Source organism: Pimephales promelas, chromosome 23, assembly GCF_988280905.1.
Source record: "Pimephales promelas chromosome 23, fPimPro1.hap1.1, whole genome shotgun sequence".
NCBI lineage: Eukaryota > Metazoa > Chordata > Actinopteri > Cypriniformes > Leuciscidae > Pimephales > Pimephales promelas.
The window spans coordinates 2,402,173-2,420,641 of record NC_142791.1 but is presented as its reverse complement, the minus strand read 5'-3'; the positions used below and the strand labels follow the sequence as shown (position 1 = coordinate 2,420,641).

At 37.8% G+C, this 18,469-nt stretch overlaps 3 protein-coding genes and 1 long non-coding RNA gene across 4 annotated transcripts; 2 read left to right on the top strand and 2 right to left on the bottom strand.

Moving 5' to 3' along the window:
* Positions 1 to 115: 115 nt before the first annotated feature.
* On the bottom strand, positions 116 to 2,850 carry ccna1 (cyclin A1). The gene is made up of 9 exons (XM_039677256.2): positions 2,630 to 2,850; positions 2,380 to 2,543; positions 2,122 to 2,305; positions 1,822 to 1,937; positions 1,353 to 1,576; positions 1,081 to 1,285; positions 884 to 997; positions 573 to 706; positions 116 to 504 (listed from the first exon to the last, which is right to left on the bottom strand). Exons 2-9 carry the CDS (start codon positions 2,530 to 2,532, stop codon positions 453 to 455), a joined length of 1,182 nt encoding a protein of 393 aa, XP_039533190.2. The 5' UTR covers positions 2,533 to 2,543; positions 2,630 to 2,850; the 3' UTR covers positions 116 to 452.
* Positions 2,851 to 8,272: 5,422 nt separating this feature from the next.
* sertm1 (serine rich and transmembrane domain containing 1) lies at positions 8,273 to 15,094 on the top strand. Its single transcript, XM_039677258.2, has 2 exons — positions 8,273 to 8,777; positions 13,590 to 15,094. Exon 2 carries the CDS (start codon positions 13,609 to 13,611, stop codon positions 13,936 to 13,938), a length of 330 nt encoding a protein of 109 aa, XP_039533192.1. The 5' UTR covers positions 8,273 to 8,777; positions 13,590 to 13,608; the 3' UTR covers positions 13,939 to 15,094.
* On the bottom strand, positions 13,588 to 17,376 carry LOC148969368 (uncharacterized). The gene is made up of 2 exons (XR_016149422.1): positions 17,237 to 17,376; positions 13,588 to 13,964 (listed from the first exon to the last, which is right to left on the bottom strand). It is a non-coding gene; the product is annotated as an uncharacterized LOC148969368 (long non-coding RNA).
* On the top strand, positions 15,653 to 18,301 carry rfxap (regulatory factor X-associated protein). Its single transcript, XM_039677257.2, has 3 exons — positions 15,653 to 16,268; positions 16,359 to 16,469; positions 17,286 to 18,301. The coding sequence occupies exons 1-3, from the start codon at positions 15,909 to 15,911 to the stop codon at positions 17,379 to 17,381; spliced, it is 567 nt and encodes a 188-aa protein (XP_039533191.1). The 5' UTR covers positions 15,653 to 15,908; the 3' UTR covers positions 17,382 to 18,301.
* The last annotated feature ends 168 nt before the right edge of the window (positions 18,302 to 18,469 follow it).

Sequence of the window (18,469 nt, the reverse complement as noted above, 5' to 3'; positions counted from 1 at the left end):
CTAGAACCTAATTTAGGCTGAAAGACATTTTCCCTTGCATTTATAGACTATAAATGAGGGAAAATTGTCTAGATGTCCCATCACACTGGTCAAAAAGACTCCAAGGAAGCAGCACTGCAACTTGTTTTGTTTATTGAGATAGAGTTTGGAGTACATGATATTGCATGCAGTATACAAGTAAAACAGTCTACCAGTAATGAGACCCAAAGGGAGAAAGGGTAGGCAAAGTGGTACAGAAACGGGAGCATTTCATCCTTCAGACCAACATAATGTTGGATTTACAGAGAAACAAGTCACAACTTTGATTATAGTATTAAGCAACCTATGATAAAAATCACATTTTAAAAAAGGTCTAAAAAAACATTTAAAAATCAATTTCATTCAATATTTACAAGAGACTTAAGCGCTGCAGTTCATTTGTGGGCCAAGGAATTCATGTGGTCACCAAAACATCAAGGGAGAGGCAGAGACTCCACAGGCTCAATAAGGGACACGCCACAATGTCTGAAAGACGGGATTAGTCATTAGGGATAAGGCAAAAACCAAGACAGCCATGTTAAATACCCACTCACTTTGAGGTCTTGTACTTCTCTTGGATAGCCTGTTGAGGGCGACTTGCAGCCCCTAGATGGAGCTTATGAAGCTCCTTCAGACATGGGCTGATCGCTCCCAGCGAGTAACCAGTGAAGGCATACAGGTTATCAGGCTGCGAGAAACAAGACATTTTATTATTATAGACATTGCACACTTTGATAAAGCATTTGGGGTTTAATAAAAAAAAAAAAAAAAAAAAAGCCACCTGACCTATAGTGGTTTAAGTATGAAGACTTTTAATTGTTTGGTCTGAATAAAACAGGCTAACCATTAAAAAGGCTAGACTCACCCACAGAGCCCCATTAAGAGTGTAGTTGGCCAGACAATATGCCGCTGCAGCGGTCTTAGACGGTAGATACTGCACAAAGGGATCCACTTCAAGCAGGCTCAATTCTGAAAGATACTATGGGGGCAGGGAGAAGAGAAAATCAATATCCAATTTAGGAAGAAAAAAAAAAAACCCTTACAAAAATACAACCCTCTCACCAAAGCAAGGTTGACAGTCCGGGCACAGATATGCTCCTCTAAAGTGTACTGCATCAAAAACTGGTGCACTGTGGGAACAGTCATGTCAAAAGCAAGCACTCGGAGCAAGTGCTGCTCCATCCGAAGCAGCTGTTCCTTTGTGTAGGTATCATCCGTGATGTACACAAACTCATCCACGTCGGGAGGATACACCTCCTCGTATTTCCTAATCAGAAACATGCCGTGTGGTTATGTCACTAGGTAACACTTAAAGATAATAGCTCATCACTTACGCAGCCAGGAGTACAGCAGCCGTTCCCACGAGCTGCAATTTCCCTCTCAGGACAGACATGCACGAAAGGAAGCGGTCCAGGTAATTCACAGCCAAGTAGAGAGTCTCCGAGCACAGCTTGTATTCCTCGCCAACTTCAACCAGCCAATCAACAAGGATGACTCTCATACAATTAGTTATGTCAGGCTGCCTTCTCATGTAGCTGGGCTTCGGCCTGTATTTAACCTGAGAAGCGAAGTGCATTAGATAGTTGCATAAACTCAACCACCATGTTTAAAACTGTCTTAAGAACTAGTTTGACCAACTTGCAGTTAATGGGTAATCAAGCTTTTCCAATTGAAATGACCAATCTGCCATCTTATGCAGCCATCTTTAAAGTTCAAACCAGTCTTGAAGAAACTTAGACTAACTTTTAAGGCTAATCTGAATGGTTTATGCAACCGGCCATGGATAAAAGTAAATACACCAACTTCGCATTCACGCAGGTATCTGTGGATGTCCTCAGCATATTCAGGAACATACAAGACGTCCTCAGAGGAAGCATCCTCCTCCAACAATGAACACATAGAAGCATCCACGCAAGGCCCTAAATAGTTAGGAAGTACAGTTAAGCCATAAGGATCTGCCTCGGAAACATCTCTTGGGTTCAGTTATAAATATTGGATGATACTGTTACAGCTGTGACTGAAAAGACAGCACTGCTTTAAAGTGACCATGTAAAATAATAATAATAATAAAAAAAGTTTAGTATAGACTGTCTGGCAGCATACCTGAGCCAAGATCTTGAACAACATCATCTACAAGGAGAAGCTCTGAAGGCATCAAGAATGAGGAGGATTGTCCATCTGACTGCACGACTGGCTCAAGCACGTCATCGCCACCAAGTGCAGCACTGTTTGTGGTGACGTCACGAGCAGATCCAGCATGAAAATCCGACTCATATTTGGATGAAATCTTTAAGAAAAAAACGAAAACAACGTCACTTTCTTGAACTTTTAGAGGAAGAAATGTAAACCCTTGACACGAACCTGGCCAAATACTCGATTATGCTGATCATTCTCTGTCAAAACACCGAGTACAAGCCTTTGGCCGGGTTTGTGAACGCGCAGGCCATCCGCTTTTCCCAGGCCTATCGTGTTCTCCTGACGACTAGAAAGAGGACCGAAGCTACGGGAAGCCATTTTTGTCCCTTCTGAAAAGAAGAGTCCGTTCAACACTTCAAATTATAAACAACTACTTGAATCAAAGACATTAAAAACCAAACCGGTCGAAACCAACCTTTTCACTGCGTCAAACTCTTAATGGACCAGTAAACGGATCACAGTATTTTGATTGGGACGGTATCTCTAACCCCTTTATACGTACATGTCGATATACATGACCAATCGACATGTGGCTACTTAAACATTTGACTTAATTTAGATCCGCTGCTTTCCCCAGGTGTAGCAAATAAAAGCTAATTAAACTCGCATCTTTTTGAGGATTCGTCACATGGCAGCGTAACCATGGAAACGCGTTTCTTGGCTGTTCAGTGACAGTATTGATGATGCGTAGTTGACAAATAACACACACAAAATGTCGACGTACAGAATGTATACACAGGTTTGAACTATTGCCACAATGACATAAGATGAAATCACATTTTCACGAGCTATGAGCATTTCCATTACATAAAAACAGATGTTTGATAACTCTATGTTGTGGTCATTTAGTGTCCTGCTCTATTTTATTCTATAAATACATAAAATTAGGGCCTAACTCGATTTTATTACATTTTTGTTTTGTTTTGTTTTTGATTAATCGCATTTATCATGAAAGTTTGTAAATATATGTGTGTGATAGGCTATGTGTGTGTGTGTAGGCTATTAGAAATAGCAGCATTTCTCACTGCGGGACACAGCTGTCCCTGCTTGATATTAACAACTCAGATTCAAAGCTGAGTAATGCTGTAGATGTGCTTCACATTTCTCGCTATTGGGGATGTTTACACCAGCGTGGGATCTCGTTTAAGTCTGGCTCCTGCGAAGATCGCTCTGAATATGTGATGTAAGACTGAACAATTCACTGCATGGGCCTTGACCACGAACCATTTGAGAAATGCGAGTCTCTGCATGTGCCACAAATTACAAAGGCCTAGAAATCCAATTACAGAACTCTTTATAATAAAATACAGCAGGGCTCAATTCAATATTTCAAGCTCAAATATCTCACTACGAGAGCACAAGAGGCATTCAAAACCCACCGGAGCTGTTCTGAGAACAAACACAAGCAGAGAATTTATTGCAAATGGAAAGCTTTATCTCCAAGGAGAACCGCTTACTCTACATTTCAAGTGACAATATATACAAGTAGTTACAGGTTAAATGTCTACAGTCATTTGTGACACAGAGAATAAGATAAACATGGCTCTCTCGACATGGCTGTCAATTGTTGAGTTTATTCTTAGAAACAGACTCTGTCTGGAACTGATGAATTCTTCCTTTCCATCCCTGGCACTGTTGGTTTGTCTTTGTCTTGCAGAGAGAGAAATTACAACAATAACAGAGTGCTGACACCCAACTGTGTTACAGAGCAAGAGAGGCTGAGATTTACATCAGGCGATGTATAAACAAGCAATAAACCGGTTATAGTTCAGGAGGATATCAACATGACATCAACACTAAACTATTCAGAGAATGCAGTAGCCCATGAACACTCACGGTACTGACGTATGTAATGGGTGTTAGCCTAAAATCAGCGTTTGTGAAAAGAATCACCCTAACTTCTATCTGAAGTTTGACTGTAAATTTCAGAAGTGTTCTGCATGCTGTAAGGCAGATTGAATTGGATCCCTGCCATTCTATTATCTTGATGTATTGCATCTGACAGCCCACCGACAGCTGATAGCGATAAATTTCCAGTTCTCGTATATATGCTGTGAATGTTGATGCCAGTTCACAGCTAAGACCAAATTTTCCTGTGTCATAACTCTGCAAGAGATTAACATATTCTTGTAGTTTAGTTGCTTTGGTTAAAGTTGTCTACACAAATGTGTAAAGAAACATATAAGTGATTAAATACGCGTTTTTTTTTATATATATAGATCGAAATGACTATTTTCAGGTCTTTTACTGTTGTGGCTCCCATGTTTTTCCTGAAGACATCTGTCAAGCATCCTCCCTTCTTTCTTTTAAAAACCTCATAAAATATATATATATATTTTTGTCTCTCTGAATATTACTATTCAGCTAATTTAATATTTGTAAACTGCACTTGTTGTGTTTATTAGACTGTATTCCTAACCTAACTTTGGAAGGGTGTAATTTAAAAAAAAAAGATTATTATTAAAAGTATTGCTTATAATTATAAGGCCCTTTTAATTCATGTTAATTTAGTTATTAACTTAAATCTGATTTAACTATTTTAACGATTTAGCTATTTTTTATTTTTTATCCACAGTAGTGGCCAAAAGTGATGTCCAGCCTTCATCCTTTATTACAAAAATTAAACATTTGTTAAAGATTTAGCAATATTACATAGTTGTGCTTGGAGTCAACTGTTTAATTTGTGATAAGCCGAATTGTGCGGAAATAATTTTTGGCCAGGCTGTCATCCGAAGAAATTATGAACACGTGCAAAAACAAGAGAGAACCAACAAAATATTATTATAAAAAAAAAAAAAAAAATCATATAAAACCTGTAGCTGTAATTTGCCTTTTTTGCCAAATATTTTTGTCAGATAAATACCTAAACCATAGTGTTTTATTCTTCCTTCACATTTAAAATATTGATAATCATATTAAAAATATTAATATCAAAAATTAATAACATGACAAATTTTGATGCTTTAAATCTTGAAAACAAACTTTAGGCCACTACTGTATATACCCATAAATGAAAATTCCTGAACATACAGTATTTGTGTTTAAAATAAATACAATTAAATAGGAACATTTAATTGTTCTGCTATTTTTAGTCTTTTTGTTTCAAAATCTTAGAAAATTATACTATTCTCATTTTATAACTCTACAAATTCTATAAAAAAAGACCCATTTAAGTCACTTAAATTAAGTTTTTAATTCAATTAAATTGGAACTACTTTTTTTAGTTAGTTTTTATCCATATCTGTCAATGACCAGCGTGTATGTGCTGGTATGACAGGGTGGATGTTTTCCTGTCTGAGCAACACAGAAACCTCTGAGACTTGGATTACTATGCAAAGAGCATCATCTCAGTTGGGAGAAAACGGGAAATAAAGAGAGAGCGCCATCTCCACAGAGTGTTCCTCTGACATGCTCCACTGTGTAAACCTTCCATATATGTGCCTAGAGTTTTCCACAGGATAATCCTGATTGACACGTTGCCGTTGTCTCCCACAAAGGTTCTTCAAACATGCCATTCTTGTCAAAACCAGTAGAGCAGACCGAGAGTGAGAGGATGATTCATTATCAATTCGACCCTTTCCTCCTGAAGTTTGCACATAGTCTAATCAAAAACCCTTTAGCTGATCCTGTCGTCAAATGCCGTGAGCTAACATTCGAACTACACTTGCGTGCAATGGGAACAGATGCACCAAAGCTTGTGTCAGGGGAATAACAAATCCTATCCGATTTTTACAGTTTTATGGATTAGAGGAAAAATCAGCCAAGGCACTGCTCTTATCAAAAGCCAACAGCATTCACTCATGTGCCTCAGCGCTGGCATTAGCGGGAGCAATTATAAAGACCCGAGAGACAGGACAGACACAGCAGGACTCAGGAAGGGTACCCACAATCCCAGTGGGCATCTGAACTGCAGTGGAATGGCGCCAATATAGAGGCGTTACCTTCTAACTCTCGTCCATGCACATTTCATGAGGCGAGCCTTTAAAAAGCCCAAAATTAACATTCTGGCATCATTTACTCACCCTCATGTTGTTCCAAACCTCATATGGCTTTCACTCTCAAACGTACCCTGCCTTTATCTCAATCAACTGAATTGAGTTAAATAATGACACTATTGTCTATTTTGAGCTGCTTTAAAGCAGAATTTGAAATTGTCTTATTTTTTATGATCTGATCATTATTTTCCTGTTCATCAAGCTGCTTTGAAACAATATAGCACTATACAAATAAAGATTGGCTTGGCAAAAACAGTTGAACGACAGGTTTGGAATAACATGAGAGTGAGTAAATGATGACAGAATATTGAGCCTTAAGAACACAAGCTTTTGTTATTACCGAAACAGAATTCCCATTCATGACTCACAAGACAATAGCAAAAGCGAGCTGCGCCAGAGTCATGCTTCGCTTTGCGCGGATCCATAATCTGTGTTGCGTGTCTTTAGTGCACAGAGCAGAAGAGATAAGACCTTCCCAGGAGGCATGACGCCTCTGTCCTATTGACATGCATAGCTCTGCCCCACTGCTTGCATCCAAAGCTCCATCCATATGCCAGCCTGCGCCACACGCTCTGTAGACAGACATACCGACACGGGACAAATTCAGTTACTGAGGAGATACACAAACAAATTCTTTAGATTTTGAAATGTGTAACACTTTATAATGGTACTCTCAGAAAAAAGGTACAAAAGCTGTCACTGGGGCTGTACCTTTAAAAAAAAAGGGGGTATAAAAGCTGGCTGTACCTTTTTGAACCTAAAGGGTGGATATTGGTACCTCAATGGTACATATTAGCACCTAAAATATACATATTAGGACCTAAAATGTAAATATTTGCACCTAAAAGGTACAAATTAGCTCCTAAAATGTACATATTAACACCAGGAACGTACATATTAGCACCTAAATGTACATATCAGCACGCTAAAATATACAAATTAGCACCTAAAATGTACATATTAACACCAGAAATGTACATATTAACACCTGAAATGTACATATTATGACCTAAAAAGGGTACAAAAGATGGCTGTACCTTTTCAAAAGGTACACTTTTGAACCTAACGGGTGCATATTGGTACCTCAATGGTACATATTAGGACCTAAAATGTAAATATTTGCACCTAAAAGGTACACATTAGCACCTAAAAGGTACATATTAACACCAGAAATGTACATTTTAGCACCTAAATGTACATATTAGCACCTAAAATGTACATATTAACACCTGAAATGTACATATTAACACCTGAAATTTACATATTAAGACCTAAAAAAGGTACAAAAGCTGGCTGTACCTTTTCAAAAGGTATACTTTTGAACTTAAAGGGTGCATATTGGTACCTCAATGGTACATATTAGGACCTAAAATGTACATGTCAGTACCTAAAATATACATATTAGCACCTAAAATGTACATATTAGCACCTAAAATGTACATATTAGCACCTAAAATGTAAATATTTGCACCTAAAATGTACTAATTAGCACCTAAAAGGTACAAATTAGCACCTAAATGTACATATCAGCACCCTAAAATATACAAATTAACACCTAAAATATACATATTAGCACCTTAAATGTACATATTAACACCTGAAATGTACATATTAGCACATAATTGTACATATTAGGACCTAAAATGTACATGTCAGTACCTAAAATATACATATTAGCACCTAAAATGTACAAATTAGCACCTAAAATGGACAAAAGTTTACCTTTTGAAAAGGTACAGCCCCAGTGACAGTTTTTGTACCTTTTATTTGAAAGTGTATAGCACTTTATTTTGCATGCAGGGTGCTTATTACATGTTACATTCTTCTGTAGTATTAAAAGCCATTTTTAGAACCTTTGTTTTTGACTAAATCATTTATAAATTCAACCAAAACCCTCATGCTTAATTCACAAAGCCGAACAGCCCTTTCATACAATATCTGAGCGTGATGTCGCCTGCATGGCTAAAGGTCTCGTTGAGTGTTCATCTGAGAGTAACGCCACAAAGACGTCTAGAGAGGCCTCTCGGCTCATGGTGCTGATGAGAGCGGTGATTAGCTCTGTCAGATATGAATGACTGAGCACGGCACCATGGGAGAAGACAAGACAGAAGCCTGTCATCTAGTCTAAGCTGCTGAGCTGAGTAATATCACTGAGATAATCAAATCCCAATTACAGCAATTAAAGCGAGAACGATCGTACCATCTTTTATGAGTTAAGCGAGACATCTTTATCGTCTTTATTTGAAACATAAATCAGCTGCTAAAGAAACCGAGAAGACGTCAATGAGATGAGAGGGGGGCAAGAAAGGGAGAGAGATGATAGGAGTGAAACGGAGAGGGAGGAGGATTCAGAGTACAACAGCTGGACAGTCGATATCCAGCCCACCAGACCGAGCGCGTTCAGACACCCTGCTCTCTCTCTCTCTCTCACGACGAGTGGCATCTATTTCAGCGTGTGCTATACGCTAGCTTAAGGAATCCCATAAGGAATTCACTCCTGGACCACGAGATGAGCGTGACGGGCAGCTCTGTGATTTAGTGCCGACGACTCTTTTTTTCATCAGAAAGGTCAGAATTTCTCCTTATCAATGTTCATCACTTAGAAAAAAAAAGTTGTTTTTAATTTGAATGTCAAAAAACTCATAATAGTCCATCATCCTTAATTGAAATGATCTTATGTAATTGTATAGTAAGTGATTTAACAATGGATAGTCATCAGCCATTCCAGTCAGTGCAAATGTCTTTTTCTGAATCCCTCTGTGTTTTGCCATCCCCCGCTCCCCTCGTTCATTGACATCCTCTGTTTTGAGTTATTTCCCTAATAGCCAGATTCTCCTTCCCTCAACAGAAATCAAATAAACAGAGATTAGAGCCGCACACTGAATTGACCCACTGAACTTCTCCTGAAATTGCATGCAAAGCACAAGAGGAATTGAATGATTTATATTGCCGCAGGGATTCGCATCTCACTCATAAATTGAAAAGCGGGTAAGGGGGAATGTTAAAGTTGACTGAGTAAACGATGTCCAGGAAAATAAGTGTGAGTCCCCTTTGTTGGGTTTGCTTTTGCAGACGAATTAATCTCACAACTCAGAAAAAAGGAAGTGGTTATAAATCATGACTCTTTATGAGACTCCTGACCACAGGCTCTTAGGGCCCAGACGACTGTCGTCCCACACAATGACTGAAAAATGCAAACAAATAGCAAGTTTTAGTGTTAAACCTAAAAATACTTCACTTGTCTTGTCCAGCATATGTGTCTAATTTTTAGGATTCTCAAAAACAAATTCTGTTAAGAGTGATTTGCAAAATTGCAACTCTTAAAATTAACATGGCAACACTTTACAATAATGTTTAATTTGGTCAAATGCATTTTGGACTGCTATTTTAAAGGTTTCTAATTGGTCCCCTACAATATGCATCCAAGATCACTTTAATTTGCTCATAACATACAATGCACATCACCTCATTTCTCAAAGAGTCTGAAAACGGTTTGTTGGAAGATTCTGTCTCTCTAATCCCACCCTTTCCGACTGGTCAGATGGCACAGTCTGTTGTGATTGGTAAACGGAAAAATCTGAAATTCAGCTTCAGAGGCTTCCTCAGAGCTCGATACACAGTGTTATGAACGATGGCATTTGTGTTTCAATATCAATTCCAGCAAGCCCTCATCCTTTGGAAGTGCATGCAAAGCGTTGCAGCGTCTTAAACCAAACTCTTCCAGTCTAAGAGACAACTACAGTGTTTAGGGCGAATCATAGTAGATTGGTTTTATTTTATTTGACCACTTAAATATAAAAGTATGAAACAGTATGAAACTGTGACATACATTAAAAAATAAATAAATAGTCAGGGATAACACAATAAGTCCCTTATATTTCCATTGTGGTCCCTTTTAACCTCACCTCAGATGTTGTTCAATGGCAGCTAATGAAGACCAGATGCTGGCATTATGCAAATTTATATATTATATAACAGGAAGTGAGAATGGAATTAATGACCTTATTATAGGTCAAAACAATAACCTCAACAACCCATCATGACAGCCTCTGCTTAGATAGCCCTGTGAAGCGTCTCCCATAACAGAGTAATCGGAGGAAAAGCATACAGAAGACAATCTGGCCAATTGTGTGACAGTGCTTCCTAACCCAATGGACTGGACGCTTCCATCTGGGCAAACCACAACAGGCAATGAGTTGTGTTTTCTAAAGCAAACAGATCTGAACTCCTGCCAAATGTCCTGAAATACATTCAGGTGGAGCCTCCTTCACCCTGATCTATCCAGTTCCTGGACAGAGCATCTGCAGCCTGATTGACTACCTCTGGCAGATTCGTGATGCAAACAGTGGAAGTGACCAGATGAGGATATTGTGAGTGAGCCGCAACAACAAGCTCTCTGACTTTATTCCCCCTTGGTGATTCAGATTGAAAACTGTTGACATGTTGTCCGAATGTAAAGCACGTAGCAGACCCAGAAGGAAATATCATAAATCTCCCAAAGGTTGATATGATCCATGGACGGGTCCCTTGACCATTTTCCACTGATTTCCACTCTATAGCAGGGGTAGGCAAGTTTGGTCCTAGAGAGCCGCTATCCTGCAGAGTTTGGCTCCAAAACCTCTCCTGCCTATGGCCTTCACTCTTAGGCCTTGTGTCCACCAAAGCGTTTTTAGCCAGCTGAAAGCGCTAGACGCTCTGCTGAAGACGCCGTGCTTTGGGCGCTTGAGAGCGTTTTGGCAGCGCAGCGTCTTTTCCGTTGAGACGTTTCGTTGCTATGATACAGAATATCCGCAGCAGTTTGAATGTTGTGACAGTTGGTCGGTGTGGTATTAGTCCCGCCCCTCCTCCACTGTGATTGGACGGCTGGGTAAAAAGTGACAGTGATGAGCGCTGCGTTTTATCCAAAGTTGAACATTTTTCAACTCCCAGCGACCAGTAAAAACGCTGGGCGTTCGCCGCTTCAGCGTGAAAAAAAAAACGCTCAGCGCCTCGGTACGCTCATGACGTTTAATAAACGCGGCGCTCCCATTGAAAACAATTGAAAACATACGCCAGGCGCGTGGAAAAACGCTTTGGTGGACACACGGCCTTAGAAGAAATGGTTCTATTTAGAACCAGAAATGGTTCCATCCACCGCTTCATATATGGAACTCCAAAATGGTTCTATATAGAACCATTTTTTTTTGGTAAAAGGTTCTATTGGCTAAGTATGGAACCCCAGGGTTCTATATAGAACCCAGAGGGAGCCTTTTTTTAAGAGTGTATAGAACCTTTTAGGGGTTCCAAATACGTAGCGCTGATAGAACCTTTTAAGGTTCTATATAGAACCTTTTCTTCTAAGAGTGTTGGTAATCCTGAAGACATTGATTAGCTTGTTTAGGTGTGTTTGATTAGGGTTGGAACTAAATTCTGAAGGACAGCGGCTCACTTGTAACAAACTTGCCTACCCCTGCTCTGTTGGTAGGGTCTAAATGGTAGAACACTGAACTCTGGTAACTCTTGTTCCTGAAACTGAAGGCATTTACCGTAAAAAAAAAAACAGGCCTACGTTTTTATTTTTTACAGTGTGGTATATGTTTTTCAACCTTTCCGGCTGGCGCTGTGATTATCCACTAATATAGCACCATCTCTGGTGGTCAGGAGGAATGAAACAAAACTAGTTTTATCATCAATTTGAACTCTTTCCTGTCATGGAACTTTCTGTTATTTAAGCGACTATGCTTCCCAGCCATAGATCGAATTTCCTGGCTTTCCTTTTTCTCAACTTTTTGTTCAGCTTTTTTTAATGAAACTTGAATCATATTCTTGAATCATCCAATGATTAAGAACTATGAATGTAAAATAACACATAAAAAGTCTTGCTTTTAGATGATGACAGCTCATTTACACACTAATGCACACATGCTCTCTTATGAATTGATATGGAAAGGATTCTGGCACAGCTGAGGTGACCTCCACCAAATTGAGCTCGTCTCAGGGGAAGAACTAAATGTAAATCATGTAACGCTGTCTGTCATATGAGCTTGTAAATATGAAAGACTTTTATGCTCAATGCTGAATGTTTGTTGGTAAGCTTCCAATTAGGCTATAGATCAGATTTCGAATGTAGACCACAAATAAAGCAGCTTCGTAAAACAGCACTGTTGAGACCGACAGCCTGTCAAACAAATGATTTGGCATGTTGTTCTCTTTAAATTCGGAAACTCTGTGACATTTTCCTGCTCAGGCACCTCTCAATCAATTATTCATGAGGTGTGAGTATGAAGGCTGTGTAAACAACAGACTGACCTTCTGTGTGTGCACCACTGAGCCGGTGTGACCAACCCCAAAGTCCTAATGGACCGGCGATGGCCTGACAACAAGCTGCACCAGCTCATGAGCCCACTGATATGCAGGTTGCCTGGATACAAAAAGCATAATTAAATGTGATTATCATCCTCTTCAAATTCGATCTGAAGTATTTAAGTGTTCTGGTTGTTGTTGTTTTTTTTGAACAGTAAAAATTCAACATTTATTAGAGACAGAGGTCAGAAAAGGAAATAGTCAGTGAACTCTGGTGGCTCAACTCATTAAATATGACTGGCCTGTTAGATGAATAAAAGCAAGTGTAAGACAACAGATTGTTGCACTTTAAAAAATAGTTTGACGGCTGTAAGGTATTCTCAAAAAAACAAAGTATTTATTAAAATTATATCATTATTAGTGGCGTTAAATACATTTTTTAATAAAATGTCTGTAATACATAAAATATATAATATATGTGTGTATTTGCACACACACAAGCTATGTTAGATGTGATTAATCGCAATTAAGCGATTTGACAGCACATTATATAGTAAAATAATTTTGATATTATATTAGAATATTTTGTTTAATTATAATATAATGTAATAATAATAAATACATTTTAATAAAAAATTCAATGTTTAATAAATGGTTGTTCGTTCACATTTATAATTTATCAAATATTTCATAAATGCAATAAACATATTAAAGTTTGACCTATCAATGCGTGTGAAAGGAAATTTAAAATGTCCAAAAATACTTTCAAATAGTGTAATCTAAGATCACACAATCCTAATCCTAATACACATGTATAAAATTAATAGTATTTTATTTAATACAGTCTAACACATTATTTAATTATGATTTAAAATTAAAATGAAAACAAATAGGTATTATAATATGTTTTAATATTGTAACATAATATAATGATTAAAACAAATCTGGAACAACATTAATGTGTCCAGTAATACTTTCAGTATGATATATGAATATAAATAATAACAGTAGGCCTAATCATTTCAATTACAAAATAGCAAATTAAGTCAGCAATAATAATAAGGCTTAAATGATTGATCTATCCTATCTTCCCAACAGATTCCCAAATCCATCAGATATGTCTGGGATGGATGGGTCGGTGGAGGAGATGAACGGTACGGGAGTAAACAGCGAGAGTTTCCTGAGGTTCAGCCCTACATCTGTTTCTACCGCGGCGGCCGCTGCTTCATATGGACGAACTGCCAGTGTTTATGTCTATGTCTCCATCTTCCTCAGCTTGCTGCTTTTCCTGCTTACCCTGTTGATCATTGCTCTCCACAGGCTGAAAAACATCATATCCTCTAGTTCTTCTTACCCAGAATGCAGCAGTGAGGCCGGGAGCTCGTTCACGAACATGGAGATCTGCAGTGTTTCCTCACAGAGATCGACGGTGTCCTCGCTGTCCTGACAGGATCACACACACGTCTGAATGTACTGATAAACAAGAAATTTAGAGATATTTTAGAGGTCATTTTGATGTATAATTAAATATTTATCCTTATTATCAATGTCATTATTAAGCTGAGGTTTTACATTCAATAATTCTGTCAACTGTGTAACAATTGAGGCCCACAGAAGATCATTCAGATAGAGGACTTGTATTTTGGAAAAATGTTAACGTACATAATGAACTGTAAATAGAAAAGCTGTCTGTCTATATTTGACAATATGATTACACTTACATATACATGGATCATTTATAATATAATACAACATGTCATCTCTTGGAAGGCTTGAATAAAATCTGATTTGCTCATATAATATGCATTCATTCACCATGCAAAAAAGTTACAGAACAGAAAAATCATTAGTAAAAATGCAAAATGTTATATCAGCATAATAAAATTGATGCTGTCCGTTTTTATTTTAGTGGAAACTTCAGGCCCTCTTACAAATAAGTTTCATTATAAATTAATAAAACATAGCTAAAATACTGTAGATCTTCACTTTTGCATGCACTTTTAACCAACTTAAGCTCTTAGTGATTTTCATGAAGCCAGTTTCACTGAAGTTGAATATGAAAACGTCCAAATACTTTGTCTTAATTTTTTTAAAGCAAAATATTTATTATATTGGCTTTTTTTGTTTTAGAACAAAACTATGAAACCACATGTCATACTATTTGCATTTTGTGAGACTCATGAAATCCCTCCCTTAGACTAATCTCTCCTTATCATTTATACCTTTTATTCATTGTGCCTTGTCATAATGATGCTCTGGTTTATATGTGAATTTGATGCACGGCTTTTAAAAACTTAGTTATTTAAGGGTTTACTTTTCAGGTATTTTTAGTTTACTTAGTTAAACTGTTTTAAACTTATGTATATTATAATTTTTTATTACAGTGCTTCGTTCTCAGCATGTGCACATTGACAATAAAATACCTTGAACCTTGAGAAGGAAAAAAATAATGCTTTGGTAAATTCATAATTATCACATAAAAGTAAAAGTGATAAGATACTGTCATAATAAGATATAAAGTCAAATTATGTTGTAATTATGAGCTAATGTCGAAACTGACAGTCAGAATTGAGACAAAGTCTAATTGTTACATTAAAAAGTCAATTATGATAAAGAAATCAAGTTTTCATGTCATTTTATTTGCTTTTTCTCGGTATGTGGCGGAAAGGGGCTTTCGTGTAAACACACAATTAAACCATTTGAACTAATAGACACTATTTCAAATGGACGATGCATACAATATAAAAAAAATGTAATCTGCAATTCAATACAACACCCAAACTGAGATCCAACACGGATAAATAAGGAGAAATCATGGTTTTGAGGAGTGATTTGGTTATGTTTACTAAGCTGTCTGACAGCTGTTGGACAGAAACTGGAGCTGTTTAGAGATCTCAGCAGTGGTTAGATGGTTCCTTGGTGGTTTCTTTAGCATGATGAACAACATCAACTAGATATTTGTTGGGGACAGATTGTCGTGCCACAAACACACACGATACGTCAGAATTGCGGCTTTTTGCAGGGTTTTTTTCTGCAATTTAGTTTGATATTTTGTTATCTAATGCAATTACATTCATATATTTAAATGTCTCTTACATATGAAAATGTATTTTAGAGCCACTGCAACGCAGTTTGGTGCCGGTAGAGGGCGAAACATCCATTTGATTCACACACACACACAGGCGAGCCTCTTTCTGCAGCGGCCATGACTGTTTTGTTTTTGTTGTGACCTCCTTTCAAGCTCATATTCATTTCCTCCGTTTTTATGCCGGTAGATTCTATTTATTGAGTTACTGCAATTCACAATGCGGGATTTTACTGACAGACAGATAGGCTACAATCCGTTTTAAACTAAGGGATTCTGTGTCAAGTCTGGTCCGTATGGTTGAATGACAGGTGAGACAACATAAAGACAACATGAACGACAGTGTTCATATTAGTTTAGCAAAAACGGGCAAAGACAGCCAAACCCCCGCACCCGCGGAGAGCAGCACCACCACCCCGTCCGACCAGGAGAACTTCCCGTACGACGCGGAAGACCCGGGCGACGAGAGCGACGTACCGGAGGCGAGAGACGACGAGCTCAACGACGACGAGACGTCCGGAGAGAGCGAGAACGTGTCCAAAACCTGCATCTATGACGGCTGCACGGAGACCACGACTCAGGTGGCCAAAGCCAGGAAGCCCTGGATGTGCAAAAAACACCGGAATAAAATGTACAAGGACAAATATAAGAAGAAGAAAAGCGACCAGGCCATGTCGACTGGGAAACTAGACGTAAGAAACGTTTGGACACACGACAGTCTCAGTTTAGGTCCCAACTTTATAAGCTTCATTTCAAACAGTTTTGTGTTTCGTGATGTGTAGGAGGGCACGGAGGAGAGGCCTGTGTCCGTTACTAAGCAACGGCTGGGTACCATCGGAGACAGGCCAGCCAGACCCTCCCTCATCGAGCAGGTGCTGAACCAGAAGAGACTGGTGAGTGCATTAAAACACTTTATTGAGCTAGAGGAGTCCTGCTTGCACACCCCCTGCTAACCTAATGCAGTGGGTGCAGAGGTGTGTGGGTATTAGAGTAGCTCATGCATAATTCATGTGGCCACGTAAAATAAAAAAATGGAAAATGGCATTTGAATTAAGTTTCTTTTTCTTAATATTAATCAATTTATATCATCCACATATTATACATCCCAGTTATCATCCACATATTATTCATCCCAGTTTTACATCCCACCCCTTTGAATACAAAGCAATCAATTAAAAGTAAAAAAAAAAGGAAGCTAGGAGGAAAACATCAAATGAAACTTCATATATATATATGAAGTTTCATTTGATGTTTTCCTCCTAGCTTCCATTTTTTTTTACTTTTAATTGATTGCTTTGTATTTGGGCTGTGCAAAGATGAATTGCGATTAATCACATCCAAAATAAAAGTTTGTGTTTACATAATATATGTGTGTGTATTGTGTATAACTAGTTTGTATATATAAATGCTTATGCATGCATGTATATATTTAAGAATTATTTGCACGGAAATACTGTATATATTTAAATACATAACCTATAAATATTTTATATATGAATAACACATTTTCTTAAATATATACATGCATGTGTGTGTATAATTATACACAGCACACACATATATTATGTAAACACAAATGCAATTAACCGCAATTAATCTTTGCACAGCTCTACTTTGTATATCAATTATTCTGCATATATGTCATTAATATTTATCTTACCTGAATATTCTTTAGAATTAGCTGATGTAATGTTGTTTTGGGGTTTCAGTCTCTTCTGAGGAGTCCAGAAGTCATCAGCTTCCTTCAGCAGCAGCAGCGTTTACTGACCACACACAATCGGGATCAAACACAGCACAACTTCTGAACGTCTGCACATGCTTTACTCATCATGTTGAGGATTTAAAGCGCTCACAATGTCACCGAAATTTTAAATGGGCAATATTCAATGTGTGAAGACTATCAACACTGCATTCTGAAAACTGGGATGTTTGACAAGGACCCGATCGATCTGAAATAATGCTGTCATCATCGAGCTCATTGATATCATGAAACTAATCGGCAGCTTGATCAATAATGCGTTTGACTAGCCATCCTAGCCTCATTCGTATCATTTAGTATTTTTAAATGAATGATAAAAAATATGAAATGGCAGCTGGAGAAATTCATTTTTAGAGATCTTAATCTAATCTGTAATAATTAATGAAGTTTGACCTTTTTAGCCACATCTTGACAGTGTATCTGAAAGACACGGCATACACACAGAATTCTTCAATCAGCTTTATTATTTTAAAAGATGGGTAAGCTCACTAAGCAAAGGAAATTTGTATTGATCTCGTGAAAATTGATAAAACTTTAATTGCATTAATACAACGTAGTTGGATTTTTCGACTTCTGGTGTTTTGTTTTAAAATGTCATATTTGTGTTTGGGCCGTAAAATAATCAGGCACAAATATAAGAGAGGTTTTAAGAAAGCTAACGCGAGTGAAAAAAAACAACAACAACAACATGAAATGTTATAGAAGGCACAAATATGACACAAATAAAACATTTCCAGAACAATACCTGCCTACTAAGACACTTCTTTGGCTTCCTAATACAGCAATTCTATCTGAATTGATCTCAGCGACTACATACTGTGAAATAGCAAAGTTTTTCTTATCTAACCCCACAGCTGCTTATTTAAAGGGGTGATGAACTGACAAATCAATTTTTCATTTATCAGGTCATCATATTATAAGAATATCCTGTCCTTGTTAGTCCAATAAAAGCTTTTATTGACACCAGCCTCTGCAAACGACTCGTTTTTTAAAGTGGGGAACTATGACGAAGAGGATAAAACACCACCCCCGCAGAAGATGATAAACGCCTGCTTCAACACGGCCGTTTTAGCCCCGCCCACCGACTCGCGCATTACACGCATAGCTAATAACATAGATGCCTACCTCGAGATG